This window comes from Esox lucius, chromosome 17, assembly GCF_011004845.1.
Source record: "Esox lucius isolate fEsoLuc1 chromosome 17, fEsoLuc1.pri, whole genome shotgun sequence".
In the NCBI taxonomy this organism is placed as follows: domain Eukaryota; kingdom Metazoa; phylum Chordata; class Actinopteri; order Esociformes; family Esocidae; genus Esox; species Esox lucius.
The window spans coordinates 35,486,140-35,502,020 of NC_047585.1; the positions used below are offsets into that span (position 1 = coordinate 35,486,140).

A 15,881-nucleotide genomic window follows, 5' to 3' on the forward strand; every position below is an offset into this window, starting at 1 on the left:
TTAAACCTTATCGCAATGCTAACGCAGTTTGTCTGAAAAACCTCCCTTTCCCAATCTCCATCCAAATAATCCAACTGTCTTTATGGAGAGAGCGGAGAAAGGCATCATTTAGCAGACTAACTGGAGTCACGTGAATGAACCGGAGCAGTGTCACTTTTGGCAGCAACAGCCATTGCAATGTTCACTAATGTCTTTTATGGGTGACGTATCTGATGGGGATAAAGAGAGGTCTGTGACTTTGCAGCGTGTTTAGGACATTAATATGTACTAGCCTGGCGGGGGTCAAGGCAGACAGAATGTATTCAGCCCTTTTTAATAAAACATGCCATTGGCCCACTCTGGACCCCCCCCCACCCCCCTTTCAGCCTGCCAGCTGATTTATTGTAGTGCTGATTTTATTAATCTTGCCACTGTTATTTCTGTTTGTAGTCGGTGTGGAGGGAGAACAGAAGCCCTGCCAGTTTAATAGCAATGTTGAATAAAAGGGTGAACAGTATGAGTGATGAAGCCCCCAGTAAGCGATGTAAGGCAGGGACTTTTCTACAAATTGTGTAATCCACTTTAGGCCTGCATTAGAAGATAAATCAGTATTTTAGACTTACGGTAGGGCCTTTTGGTGGGCTAAAGCCAGAGTGGGTCCAGTAGTACTATAGAACTCTATCGAGCTCTTACAGTGTATTTGTATTTTTTATGGAGGCTGATTTTAGTATTTCTTACAAAACATTGTGTGTCGCAAAAAACTGTGGATTTGTGCATCAGTTAAATGCTCAACGAAACCTCCAAACAGAATTTTTTTTAATCTACTCTAAGGAAATACATTTCAAATTATTTTCTGCTCCCTACTGGGGAAATCGATTAACGAGTAACAGTAATGACATAGACAGAATGTAAAAACAAGAAAAAGACAGAAGCTAGGAGGTAGAGAAAACGAGATAGCTTTACTATAAAGAAGGCATCTCTAGCAGAAGTTGCAACATGTCATCATTCACGCATTCATGGTGAATATATTAATATGCCATTTTTCTGTTGATTAGATGTAGGCCTACCTTACAAAAGCTGTTCTTTTTACGTGTAGTAGCAAGACTGACAAGCTGCTTTGATACAGTTATAACTGTAAAAGTAAAATGCAGAAATAAAGTACTAAAATTATATCATATAACAAGGATATGAACAATACATTAACAACAATCCAAGCTCAAATGTTATAATTGTTATGTGCGTCTCGTTGTATGGATGAAATCACACTTTTGCTCAAAGCTGTGAGAATGTACATAGATACTTTACCTTTGCTTTTTGTTACCCACTGATAGTTGAAAAGTGATTTGCTCTGGTAGGGGAGGAGGGTCTCTAGAGGATGGATACATTACAGATGGAATGAGAAGACAACCTACTCCTTATGCACATTAAATGAACAAACACAACACATAAAAATTTATAAGAAAGCACTGTATCAGCTGTTATGCATAATTCTCTTTTTTTTATATTTTCTCACAGGTTCTCAATTTCCCTATTTAGAATCCACACAAGAAGAAAGGCTGTTATGGGGAGGGGCTTAAACAGCCAGAACTCAGTCAACAGGGAGTTCAAGGCAAAAGTTCATAACTGGAAGCTGTAAATCAGTCATTAAGCATTCTGTGATTCAGCAGTCTTCAGGGCTGTTGATGTTTTGGGAGGGGACTGAGAGTGCATTTAGTTTTGCACTGTTGAAAAGAGCAAAACACAGCAACAGCAAGGGCACTCTGACAGCATTCCTGGTCTCCTGTGTCTTCATGCTGATACAGTGGTCAGGTGTCTTAGCATGGCTGGCTACTACAGTCACTACCCAGAGGTCACAGTGAACTACCACAAAGTGACACATAAAAAAAATTAAAATATGGGTCCAACGTTGGTAATTGCTTTGAGGTATTGGAGACAAGAGATCAGATCACAGAGGTGGTTGCTGGACATATATTCTCTTTTTTTAAGAATTGGATGACAGCAGGAAAAAATACATCTCCTTAAGTGAGTGAAATGCAGGACCAAATATACTCCTGTTAAAAAGGTCACCAGTCATTGGACTGCCACCAGGAGGGGTGGAGCAGAAGGCCTGATGGGACAATGAGTCTGCAGCAATGGATTCACCTTAATACAAGAACAAAATGGATGAAATTGGCTATTCATTACTTTAACAAATTCCTTTTTCATATGCATTGAAGATGTGTGCACAGAATGCTACAATTAAACATTTCATGATGACTTTTATTTACACCATAAAGGGATTGACTACTGTAAAACCTGTTTCACAACATTGTGTTATGTGTCTTTCGATTGAGAAATTGACAGAAAACTAACCGACCAAGAGACAAAGGCCATATATTTCAAAACAAGTTCTTAGGGACAAAACCTTTGGAGAAGATTCCAAATCATAATAAAAGCTACAATAAAAAGGTGCACAACATAATTTTTGGGATACACCAGGTACATTTTTTTATGGTAGATACAGATTCGTGATTCTTTTACTTATTATTGAGATTTTCTGATATTTACAAGAAAAAGACATCTCATTGTTTAGGTCCTACATGTACAGTAACGGTATGACAAATAATTAGGCAATGTTACATTTCTGTGTCATGTAAAAGTTATATTAAATAAATTCTAATAAAACATGGAATAATAACAGTACTACAACATGAAATTATCGACATGAAGAGCAGCACAATGAATAGATTAACACAACCTCTATAATGGTGACAGTCAATGCTGTTAACAGCGTAAATACCCATCACCAAAAAATATCTGTCATTTCCTCTAATCTACAATTACAACTAATTCCGTTAAATTCTTTATTGTGGATTTCAGAGTTAGTTCTGATATGAAAATATCAAGGCAGTTAAATATTCAATTGATGGATTTTCAACAATAAGTGAATTACTAATATATTAATTAATATTATCAACAAAATGTAACAAATTAAAATATAAATTAAAATCTGAAATATGATGTGACCTCCATTAGCTAATTGTACTTTGTTAGCTGAGATCTATTAGATTTAGTGAGACTTCAGTAGTGTGGTTGTAATACATGTGGGTGCCTTTCTTACACTTTCTAGACGTGAAACATAGAGGACGACTCATGAATGAGTTCTACTATTGAAGGGTCAAATGGTAAAATGTCTGCCCACCGCTGCATTGTTTGAAACATCTTCCCACTCGCTTGACAATGACTTGTCCATGAAGACTTGTCAACGATAAATACAACCAGGCGGTATCAGCAGGGACATTCAATACCTTCCCAGATGTATCCTAAATATATAAATATTCCAATTTCTGTTGGCTTGAGCTAAACGTACCTCCCCTGCAGATTCAGCCTGGCTCTAACAATAGTTTTAAAAGAAGCAGACAAAGAGCCAAGCCAAAGAATCACAGCCATGCTAACCAGCAAGTAATCAGGAAGTGGGTCCCCTTCCCCAAGCACCAGTTGCCATAGAGATGTACAGACAGATGACCGAGCCATACCATAGAAACAGTTTAAGGATAGCTAATCAGTTCCAAATAATCCAACCAAATCATTGCACATGATAAAATGCTACATTTTAGCTTCTCCCATCTGGTAACCTTAGATGGAGCAGGGATTGATTACTTCTGTGGACAAATCCCGTAACAACCAATTGCAAATGTTTACATTATTTTTCATTACAAACCAATTATAAATGTTGACATTAATTTCTCATTGAAGCAAAGCATCCATAACATTAAGAAACAGTCTGTCTGAGGGGAAGACAGACTCACCAGGGAGATGCCTGGAATGGAGGGCTAATGCCACATTTAAAACAACATGGAATGGAGGGCAAATGCCACGTTTAGAACAGGGGATTTGGACATTCCAGACCTCATAACAGTGCTTTAAAGACAACTGGGCACTCTTAAGAAAAACTAACTCTGTAACACTTTCACTTAACTCCCTTAAGTTGACACTTATTACTAAGTAACTGCTGTGTAAATACATTAACAATTATATTAACAACAAAATAATACCACAGGTTTTACCTTGTATAGTAAATACAATAGAATCCTAATTTACCGGTATTGGTTATTACATTTGGAAAAAAATCAAGAGGTAATTACAAAACATCCTGTAGGATGCTATTTAAATGCTGATAAATCATAATGCTATTGTAATAACAAAGTAAATACAATGTAATACCTGTGGTATTAATACAGTTGATTATGTGCATTTACATAGCAGTTATATGGTAATACGTTTCAACTTAAGGGAAAGTGTTACCCCTGGTAATTCTCCAATCAAATTCTTCCTTTTAAAGAATTACACTTATTTTGTTGGTGAATTGTGAAGGGAATTCACATTTCATATTTGCTCAATTTGCTCAGTTGTTTGCTGTCCTGTTTGTTTTTATTTACATGTAAATAGAAGCCCATACTACGCATAATTGTCTGCTTAAGTCAATTCTAAATAAAACAGATTTAAAACCAGTAACCCTCTGCTAGACCAGTAACCCTACACATTGTCAGATTCAAATTAACCCTCTGCTGGCTAAATGTTTCTATGTTATCAAATATTATATGGGGGAGATCAGGTCTGCATATTTTATTGGTGAATTGGTTGTGGAAACCCTCCGACATCTCAGGTGTGTCTATCAGCATACGGCTAAGTGGGACAAGTGCAGGAAGCAGCCAAGATGTAGCATTATATTGCGATCTTCAAATGGTTGATCAGATTTTTGTGTCCCCAGTGACTTTAAAAAATGAGGTATTGTCAGTCAGTCATTTGTTTGTTATCAAGCAAAGCAAATCTTCGGTCCAAGATACTTCCTCTTTTGTCTCTTGCACTAATTTACTACCATGCTTGAAATTAAAATTAAATATATGTCATTTATAACTGACATAGTCGTGGCCAGTAGTATAAAATAGCTTGAGGCAGAAATGGCATTGCTATAGCCATTGCCATTTCGAATATCTCCACACAACTTGATGGAGGTGAAATAAAAGTATATGTACCACAGCAGGAAGGCAAGAGAATGATAGCATTTCACTAAGAAATTGTTCTTCTTAAAACATGTGAGAATCAACACTGAAAAATAAACATTAGAATGAATACCCAGACTTCACTCAAAAACAAGCTGGTAGTAGTGCATAGTTTGGCAGCGAGGTGAGCTAGCAACGTTAACAGCATTCATATATTAAAATGACTCCTCTACTGTACGAGTTGTGAACAACAAATGATCTCTCATCGCGGAAGTATCAATATGATAAACATATCTGCCGATATCCTGCTATGTTGGTGGTCCGTAACTGATATGTTGACAGAACAAGCTGTGTCTTTACCCTGGGGCTGCAGAGTAAAGACACAGGGGGCATGAGGACATATGTGGGAGAAAGAGGTGGGTTGTGGGGAAAGCTGAGGATGTTCAAAACAAATAAAGCTCTAGAGCCACACAAAGTGCTTGAAAACCTTGGCGTTGCTTCTTAGTCCTCTCTCTCCAGTGGCCAGCCCTTCAGGCACATTAAAGTCTGTGTGAGGGACAGGAGGAATAGCATAGAGTGACGCGTACTGTTCAAGATTCTCAAACTTGGCCTGGGAAACCAGATTTCTGGAACCAAACATCATGGCTTGGCTACGTGTTTCTGGTAACTTCCATTCCATTCACAACCCATTATTTCTAACAGAAACGGTATCTTCCTCCGCTTTAAGAGGCCAAACAGCCTCCGGGCAGGCGACATGTGTGTACGTGTTTATACGTGTTTTCATAGATTCATATATTTATATATTCACATGTGGATTTGTGTGTGTACGTGTGGTAGAAGCAGTGGTGGTAATAGCACCCTCCAACCACTAGTGGGTGATATGCAGGTCTCCAGGCCAGCCAGGGCAGGGGGGCTATGCCAGCGAGTAGATGGCGTTGACGGGCGAGGTGGCCTCAGAGCTCTCGTTGCCCTCCGTCTCGTCCTTGTCCTTCTTGACAGTGTACTGGCCGATGAAGGAGCCATCCTCATTGAACTGGCCGTCACCTCCCTCGCCGTAATCCACCAGACTGTCGTCGCTCTCCTTCACCCCGCCGTCCAGAGAGTTCTGGCTACCCTGCAGAGGCTTGTTGTCCTCGTCACTACTGCGAAAGGTCAACAGGTCAACAGTTAGACTCAGCTTGTGATGTCATCATGACCAGCATTACCGCAGGTGAATGATAACCCATCCCAAAGTTTAGAGGGGAGAGAGAGGATGGGTGAGGTGTCAGAGTAAAACCGAGGAGACGAACATCTTTAAACAAGAGAAGTGTTGATTTAGTAGTTTTCCGCGGCGGTCTCTGTTACGGAACAGTGCAGACTGTAACCGAGGTCATACAGTGTCAGGCTGAAACAAAAGCACTTCCAAAAACCAATTTTGGAACATCGATACTTGCCTTTAGCTACGATATAAAAACACTGGCAACGGTCAACTCGAGTGCTATAACAGAAGCTTGCTGAAATTTGAAAGCATTAACTACAGTAGTGTAGAAGAACAGCATCTGTGCGTCTTGTGGGAAGCTGTATGCTGTCTTTAATTACTCAAACACATTCTTGTACACATGCTGCTCAAGTTGGGCTATGGTCTGATGTGAGATCTGTGCATGAAGCTTCAACTCGCAACACGCAAATCATAGCACTGTAGGTGTTTGTGGATTTGTGTGAATGTTCATATTTTTGTAGGTGTGCGTATCTCAGTTCAGAACATGTTGCCATGTCTTCTACCCTGCAGTAGCCAGAGAGAAGTGTCATGCAGTGGGGCCTTGGGGCTACTAACCAGGATGAGCTCTCTAAACTCATACCGCAAGCAAACAGCATAACAGCAGAAAGGCGCGGAACAGAAAAGGATGCAAGTTTAGCTCCTAAACAGTTTTTCCATCATATTTGGAGGTTTAGAAGATCCATCTAGAACCAAACCATATTTGTTTATTAGCTGCTGGTGTGGGACTGTGTGGCTGGTGAGTTAGTAGAACCATTCATTGCTATATAGGTGGCCTGTATATATTCAGACCAAAATTGTGGGCACACTCCATGCCAAGTCAGCTGTCATCAAATGGGCACTCAAGGTCATGAACCAAGAATTACCAAGGCAACCATGCTGAACTGTATAAACCCAACAACCAGCCTGCTCTGACCTCAAACAAGGAAACAGAGGAGATACTTCATCAGGTGTTAATAATGAGAGAGACTGACTAAAGTCTATATGGAACTACAGGAATCACCTGTCTAAAAATATAAAAGAGAGAAAGAAAGAGAATAAAGGAATCAGGCATTGTACAAAATAGTGAAATAGTCTACAGAAGATAAATTGTCCAAAAAACGAATAGCGGTAAGAAAAAAGAGAGAGAGCAAACAGAGACAGAAGAGGACAGACCCTAGCAGATGAGAAGAAACTGTATTAATGCATGGGAAACATTGTTTTTTTTTTATTTTAATCGATTAATATACTGAGAGAAGGATTGATTAGGAGTGTGAGAACATTGAGTTCACTCTCATACATATGTAGATTTTGGCCTTAAACAGGCATGGAAAATGACCACCTTGATTTTTTTGTTGACTTGATTAAAATGGAGAAATTATCGATATAGATGTCTGCAACCCTCAAATTCCCTAAGATCTATCAAACCATAAGGTGATAAGCATTGCTGCTGGCAAATATGAAACTACCGTACACAGTTCTGAATTCACTCAAAGGAAGAGTATTACAGTCAAATCATGAGGATATCTCCTATATGCTTCAGTAGCAGTGAAACACTTACAGATTGTATCTTCGTGTGTAATTGAATAAATCTACCAGAGTGGCAAAGTCATTTAAAAAGATTGTCTATAGTTCCGGGTTTGCCAGCTTTCGTTTGTTGACCTTATCGTTCAAGAAATATTAGTAAGCTAGAGGGTTTAGAGAGAGTATAAATGTCCAGGCATTCTTTGACTTTAAAACATCTTTAGAAAGAGAGTGTAGAACGATTCAATTATCTGATTAGATGATCTTTTGAGAAAGGTGCAAAGGTGGAAAAAGTAACTGGGAAGACTTTATTCCATAAAAATATGCTGTGGTATCTAAAATTACTTTCAAAACAAACCATTCTCAACCTCTGTTATTTGAGCATTTTTCTGTAAAGACAAACATTATCCAGCTCGTAACAATTGGACTAAAGAAATCAATTGTGTAAATGTCAATATTGATTGTTTGTTACATTCCACCCCAGCTTACTTAGACCTGACTGGAATCATCAATTTCTTGGAAACTAAATGAGGATTTGGCTGCTTAAGCCTTGGTAAGAATAGGTTTGAGGTAAGGTTTTGATTTGATTGAAAACCAAATTGTAAATTTTTTGTCAATTGAAAATGTTGATAAGAAGTGTGATTAGTGAGGCTACATATTAATCGATTAAATTGGAGCAATTTCAAAAAGTAAATAAAGCACATTATTTCGGGTTATTCTGTATGCGGTATGCACTGTGCGGGACAGGCTGCCACGGCACTCCTTTCATACCTTTGGAGGGAACAACTTGATTTGGACCAATGGAAACAAACCAAACAGAAGACAAAAGAAACAGCTGTAAGTTGAGGAAGAACACAAAACTGAGGATATGTGAACAAATATTTGTATATGTTTGTATTTGGAGAGAGAGTTTGGTATACCCGAAGGATGAGTAAGCCCATCATATTTACTGGCAGGTCAAACACCATTCTCACACATAGTGCAGTTGCAGATATGATGTCAAACAAACAAAAAGCACAAATAAAACCACAATAATTCTACTAATTGATACAGGGTCAGGTTCATCCTGGCCAAAGGAAAAGGGATCTCTATCTGACCATTATGTAATTCAAGGTCATCTCTAGTCCATGGTGTTAAGTGCGACTTAAACCTTCTTCATCTGAATGGGAAGACACTGAGCGGGGTTCAAGTCACACATAATGCTTGGGACCAGGCCTACGTCATTGTGCCTAATAGTTGTGCAGTTGGCATAGGGAGGACGGAACCGGTGAGTTTGTTTCACCACAAGGTGTCAAACTTGAAGCGCTTAAACTAGGGGTGGACAGACTGAGTCTTGGAGTGCTGCGGTATGTTCAAGCTTTAGTTCTAGACCAGCTTTAAAAAAGACAATCAGGGTGTCTTTGTCTATGATCTACAACCCTGTTTCCAAAAATGTTGGGATGCTGCGTAAAATGTAAATAAAAACAGAATCCAATTATGTGCAAATCATTTAAATAATATATTGAATAAAAAATACTACAAAGACAACATATCGAATGTTGGAACTGAGAAATTCTCTTGTTTCTTGAAAAATATATGGCCATTTAGAATTTGATGCCAGCACCACATTTCAAAAAAGTTGGGACAGAGGCAACAAAAGACTGGAAAAGTGGTTTTAATGCAAAAAAGCGCTAAATGCTAAATGTTGTTTTAATGCTAAAAATATCACACAACTAATTAGGTCAATTGGCAACAGGTCAGTAACATGATTGGGTGTTAAAAGGTCATGGGATGGGTCTGTCGGAAGCGAGGATGAGGAGGGGTTCACCACAACAATTTAAGAATAACGTTTCTCAACATAAAATCGCAAAGTGTTTGGAGATCTCATCATCTAGAGTACATAATATCATTAAGAGATTCAGAGAATAAAGTTCTCTGTATGCAAGGGACAAGGCCAAAAACCAATACTGGATAGCCGTGATCTTTGAAAATCACGGAAATGTCAAGATGCTCTTTAGTAGTCACTAATATCGTTTGTTTTTGTGTATTATGTTTATTGTAGAAAAATATAACTGCTAGTGTTGGCTGTCTGTTGGTACGAAAGTAACACTTCTTGTCCCGATTTTAATGCTTGCTACCTGGTTAATATCATAGTGTGGTCTTGAAACAATTACAATCAGGAAATAAAGTTATAAACACTGTTTGAGCTAAATGTGAGTAAATAATAGCGCGGCCTGACCAGCCATTGTTATGTTACTTGTACCTAGGCGTTCTAATTGTGCGTTCTAAACAATACGTTCTAATCACACCGGTGTGATCGTATGCTTCAGGAACCACTCTAGCCTGATCACACTGGTGTGATCGTACGCGTCAAAGGGTTAAAAACAGACATGATTCTGTAGTGGAAATCAGTGCATGGGCTCAGGGACGCTTCCACTGTCTGTGAACAGAGTACGTCGCTGCATTCACAAAAGCAAGTTAAAACTCTACCATGCAAAGAAGAAACCAGATATGAACAAGATCCAGAACTGCTGCCACTTTCTCTGGGCCTGAGCTCATTTAAGATGGACTGAGGCAAAGTGGAAAACTGTCCCGTGGTCTGACAAATCAGAATTTGAAATATTTTTTGGGAATCATGGACGCTGTGTCCTCATGGACTAAAGAGAGGGACCATCCAGCTTATCAGCACACCGTTCAAAAGCCTGCATATGTGATGGTATGGGGGTGCATTAGTGCACATGGCAAGGGTGACTAGCACATCTGTGAAGACACCATTAATACTGACCAATACAGGTTTTGGAGCAACACATGCTGCCATCCAAACAACATCTTTTTCAGGGAAGGCCTGGCATTTTCAGCTAGAAAGTAAAAGAGTCTGGGTGCTAAACTGGTCTGACTGTAGTCCAGACCTCTCAACCATTGATTGAAAACATTTGGCTCATTATGAAACAAAAAATATGACAAAGGAGACTCCGAACTATTGAACAGCTGAAATCCTATGTTAAGCAATCATTTTCACTTTTAAAAAAAAACAGTCGGTCTCCTCAGTTCCCAAACGCTTACAGAGTATTGGTAAAAGAAAAAGTAATGCAACATAGTTGTAAACATGCCCCTGTCCCAACTTTTTTTACATGTTGCTGGCATCAAATTCAATGTGGGCATGTATTTTTCCAAAACCAATAACATTTCTCAATTTCAACATTTGACATTTTTTCAATTAAAATTTAATTTTCAATTAAAATTATGAATAATTGATTTGCACATCCTTGTATTCTGTCTTTATTTGCATTTCACACAGCGTCCCAGCTGTTTTAGAAACGGGGTTATAGAACCCACAAGCCACAGTTATATTCTATTCCAACCACAGAAAGTGAAATCAAATGTATTTAAGCTAGGCTGGATTGAAAACGTCCACATGCTGAGGCGTTCCAGGATTCAGGTCGGCCACCCCGGGCCAGACACACACGCATGCAGAGACCCAACTGTCCCAATTAAGGAGCCTGTAATACACAGGGTCTATACCTCATCCATGATGACAATTATACCTGCGCATCAGTTTACCCCTGCATGATTCATTCATCCACATGGCAGTTTGATCCGCCAGGAGACGGAGTTCGACGAAGCCACAGAACAGACAGGAGACGCATGCAAAGACGACCATGGGGAGCACTGACACTCATCGTTGATAAGTCAAAGGATATCGTAGGTGTTGTTCCCATAATACGTTCTTCAAGGGTGTCAAACTAACAAAAGCCTTTCCTACTTCCCCCCATAAACCTTCTCCACATCTACCCGCTAGAATTGATTTTCGTCGTCAGCCTTCACCTCTGCACCTGTTGGCTCCAGACTTTAAATGTCAGCAAGCGGATAAAAAACAGAGCAATGAACCTGGAGGTGGTAAAAACCCAATCAGAACCTATACAAAGACAAAGGGTTCAGGACCTCTCTGGATGTTGACGTTCAGTTTCAAGATCTCTCCATCAATTGATCAACTGAAACCTTTTCTATTTTCAGTGGAGGAATGAGAACTTCCTCTCTTACTCTGTAATTTGTAAATCATCTGGATTTGCCGGAAAATATATTAAATATACCACCTGATTAAAACCTGAGTTCAGTTAATTAGCTGCAATTCTAACTCAGTTTTATCTTTCTGTTAATGAGAAGAGACTTTTAAAGTGTGTTCTTGGCAGAACCTGTGTGCATACTTCAACTCAGCCTGGAACACTAATATGCTTTTCTTACTTGACTATCATGAGCTTGAGGCCATTCTTATACCACGGCTATGATTAGTTTCATTTGCCCCATATTTAATACCGGCTGCTGTCAACCCCGAAGAACCGTAAGTAAGATCGGTCCCTTTCAAAAAAACTCCACCAGCAGGCTTGCTTTAACTGGGTTTTAGTTATGTACCTACTACAATAGCTATTGTTCTGCTTTTAATGTTTTGCAAAGCAGCAGTAGTGCAACACAGTCAATAGATTATTTTGACCTCAAAGTTAGACCAAGGATAATCTATATATTTCGGCTAAGATTAGCTTTAGTGTTGATAGCTTGTAGCCTTGTGAATTAGATCCCGATTTAGTGCTAAAGTGGAATTGTCCTATTCAGTAACCTGACTTGAAGGGATAATTGACCAGATGTTCTTAATGTTATGGAAATAGACCATAGTTCAGAAGAGTCATTGACTGAGACATATGGATGTTTTGGTTAATGAACTACAGATGGGCTACAGCCTGGTGAAGTTCCTTGCCAGTTGTTTTAACTGTGAACAACACAACATTCTTTGTGGATTTGCAACACCTTGGACCACAGTCTCAGCTGCACCCCAGTCACATCTGACACCCCGAGTACCAAGGTCTCTGATTGGCTGCTGTGTCACTTCCACCTCAAAGGTGATGTTGGACAATTATAAAACATCACAGGTACTGCCTAGCTCCAGCACCTCCACTCTAACACTGCTTAGGCCAGGCTCACCCCGAAACCCGCAGGCAGCCCCCCCCCCCCCCCCCCCCCCACGCCCACCCAGTCAGGAGGGGAGGCTCTGCCCCTGACATGCGCAGGCCGAGAGGTGGATGCCGTGCCGAAACCAAAGTACCTGTTCTCGTTTTCATTTTCGTTCCTGTCAGGGACAGATGACCATTTTGGCGTGGAGAAGAGAGGGAGGAGAGGTGAGGGTAGTAGAGTGAGAAAGAGAGAGAGAAAATGAGGAAGGGAGAGAACCTCCAGGTAATACACAAGCGGATGAGAGCCATAGGCTACATAAACACACATTCACACGCGTGCACGCAAGACACACACACACCAAGCACATAGACACACACATACACACTCTGGCACACAAACACAGGACATTTGGTCAGACAAAAGGATTAGTGGCAGTGTTATTGGATCTGTGTCTGAGAGGAAACTTAGACTTGACCTTCCCTGAAGGAAAGAAGGTCATATTAATACACATATTGATTAGAGATGAGAGCAGGGAACAGCTTTGGTATTCTCGTGCGCACAAACATGTTACCATCACACTAAATCACAGGACTGTGCTGTGAAGCCGAACGCCAGAGCTTAAACACAGCCGTCCCGGTGGTAGGTGCAGTTCATTTTCATAGACAAAGGCAAATCAACTCTCCTCAAATTAATCTAAATATGCATGCCTAAACCATTGTATCCTTTTTGGGTAGATAATGCTGACAAAGCCTGAGTAAATTAGGCCCATTCCATTTCTGGTTTCTACAAACATCTAAGGGCTTGGGGTGCAGGTTGCGCAGAGTTATAGGGACCTTCCTCTCCCTCTAACGTTCTACAGACTCTCTGCCAGTACTAATGACTCAGTCATTGGCCAAAGGTCTTGGTGCATTAGCACAGTCACTATACACACCAGACAGGCTGTTTCAGCAATGTCACTTAGGTATTCAGGTCCATAAAGGGTGACAAACTCTTTAATACACATTGAAGTGTGTACACGGCTGCCTATATATCTGCTGTAGCGTGCAAGAACATGGGCTTTCTGCCCCGTTTCAATATAATGTATGTCATCAGTGATTAGAGATGGTAATTGCTAGAGTGTTACAGCTGACTTGACAGTTAAGTTACAGGGTTTATTAATCAGTAGAGGTGGACAGATAGAGTAGAAGGAGTGGAGACAGATCAGTGGGACCTGGAATGAGCAAAAGACAGTCAATTACTTTCCAAGAAAAACACACTACTAAACACATTCACACTAAGACCTGAAATACTAACTCATGACAGCACTAATGACTAAACTAATATACCTGACATATTACCTTACTACTACACCTGAAATGCAAGCTCATGACTACACTACTTGACCTAACATACTAACTCATAACTTCATGAAAAGACCTAACATACTAACTAATAACTTCATGAATAGACCTAACATGCTAACCTATAACGCCATTAATAGACCTAACATACTAACTCATAACTTCATTAATAGACCTAACATACTAACTCATAACTTCATTAATAGACCTAACATACTAACTCATAACTTCATGAATAGACCTAACATACTAACTCATAACTTCATGAACAGATCTAACATACTAACCTATAACGCCATTAATAGACCTAACATACTAACTCATAACTGCACTACTAGACTTAACTCATACTAACTCACTACTAGACCTAAGTCATGATTACACTACAAAACCCCACTCAAAATACAAGACCTAAACCCAAGTCATTCCAAGACGTAAATTAACACTACCACACATAATCCTAAAAAGCCTAAACACCAATAATGACATTCATGATGAAATCACTGACATAGATCTTTAAACATGACTTGCCTAGAAGACAATCCTAGATGATACACACTCATATCAAGCTACCATTAGCACAGAGGAGCAATGGAAGCTCTAAGTACACAAATCATTCACTATCTGGTGCAACACACTTCAAACCTCCCAGGGCAACAGTGGGTCATAGAAAATGTACTTCCAGTTGTGATATTCAAGAGAAATGCTTACTGGTAGTCAAATGATCCATCCTCTCCTTTCTGATCCACTCCCTCCAGAGGAAGATCTTTTTTATCACGTACTGAAGAAAAGACAAAACACATTGACACAAATGTTTTTATACTGAGTCACCATCTGGATACTAGATCTGGTAACAATGATCTGGGGAATTAACTCCCCTGTGTTAACCGTAAACTGGGGAATTAACTCCACGGTGTTAACCACGACCTGGAGAATTAACTCCCCTGTGTTAACCATATCCTGGGGAATTAACCCTCCTGCTAACCACTACCTGAGGAATTAAATCCCCTGCTAACCACTACCTGGGTATGTAACTCCCCTGTGTTAACCCTTACCTGGGTATTTGCCTCCACGACTCCTCTTGATGAAGCAGACGATGAGGAGGATGAGGATGATGAGAGCGATGGCACACATCAGCCCAATGAACCAGCCCTGGGTAGCTATGTCCACATGGTCTTTAATGTAGGCTGTCAGCAGACAAACACATTGAAACACACACACAAACAAACACACACATACAGGAAGGAGAGATGAAACATATAGAGAGGGAGAAACAGAATGAGTGCATTGTGGCTCAAACGTGTCCATGGCATTATAGACGACGTCATCATCTGTCATCATCCAAGGTTGTTCAAATCAAAACAAAGCAACCACACAATGTATGACAACCCAAAACCTTCATTGTATCAATCCAGAATTCCAGCAATTACTGCAAAATGCTCAGGCTGGTCTCTCAGTGAATATATCCAAAACACTATTATATGTTTCTGCATTTTGTCAAACTGACAGAAAATATGAGATTTGCATTTGAATAAAGCAACACTAAAATGTGCAAATTGATCAATGAGTCATTTGAACAGAAGTGCAAATAATATCAGGCACAGCACACTTTCAAAGCAACCCCAAAGATGTTTGAATACTGTTATTACTGACACCAGTCTTATATCAAATTATAAACAGATGAGACTACAGGTTGAGAATTGCATCAGGAAAACAATGAAGACCTACATGTTGAAAATCACACAAGACAATTATAATAATAAACCAAATACCAGCTCTGCCAGTTCTGGAGAAGTGTGAAACTGGCAAAGTAAATTTGGTTAGAAAACAAAACAAAGATATGAGACAATTATAGGTTAAAGTTAAGTTTGTTCACAAAGAACTTGCATTATTCTTACC

At 39.7% G+C, this 15,881-nt stretch overlaps 1 protein-coding gene across 18 annotated transcripts in view; it reads right to left on the minus strand.

The window, feature by feature from the left end:
• Nucleotides 1-919: 919 nt before the first annotated feature.
• nfasca (neurofascin homolog (chicken) a) overlaps nt 920-15,881 on the minus strand; it is a 111,447-nt gene continuing 96,485 nt past the window's right edge. For 15 of the 18 annotated variants that reach the window (XM_020055566.2, XM_020055567.2, XM_020055574.2 and 12 more), the window contains 5 exons: nt 15,038-15,169; nt 14,694-14,763; nt 12,794-12,817; nt 8,491-8,505; nt 920-6,103 (listed from right to left, as the gene is read on the minus strand). In XM_020055566.2, the coding sequence (XP_019911125.2) occupies nt 5,875-6,103; nt 8,491-8,505; nt 12,794-12,817; nt 14,694-14,763; nt 15,038-15,169 (470 nt within the window). In that variant the 3' untranslated portion in view covers nt 920-5,874. The other 3 variants (XM_020055569.2, XM_010881111.4, XM_020055576.2) reach the window with 3 other exon arrangements.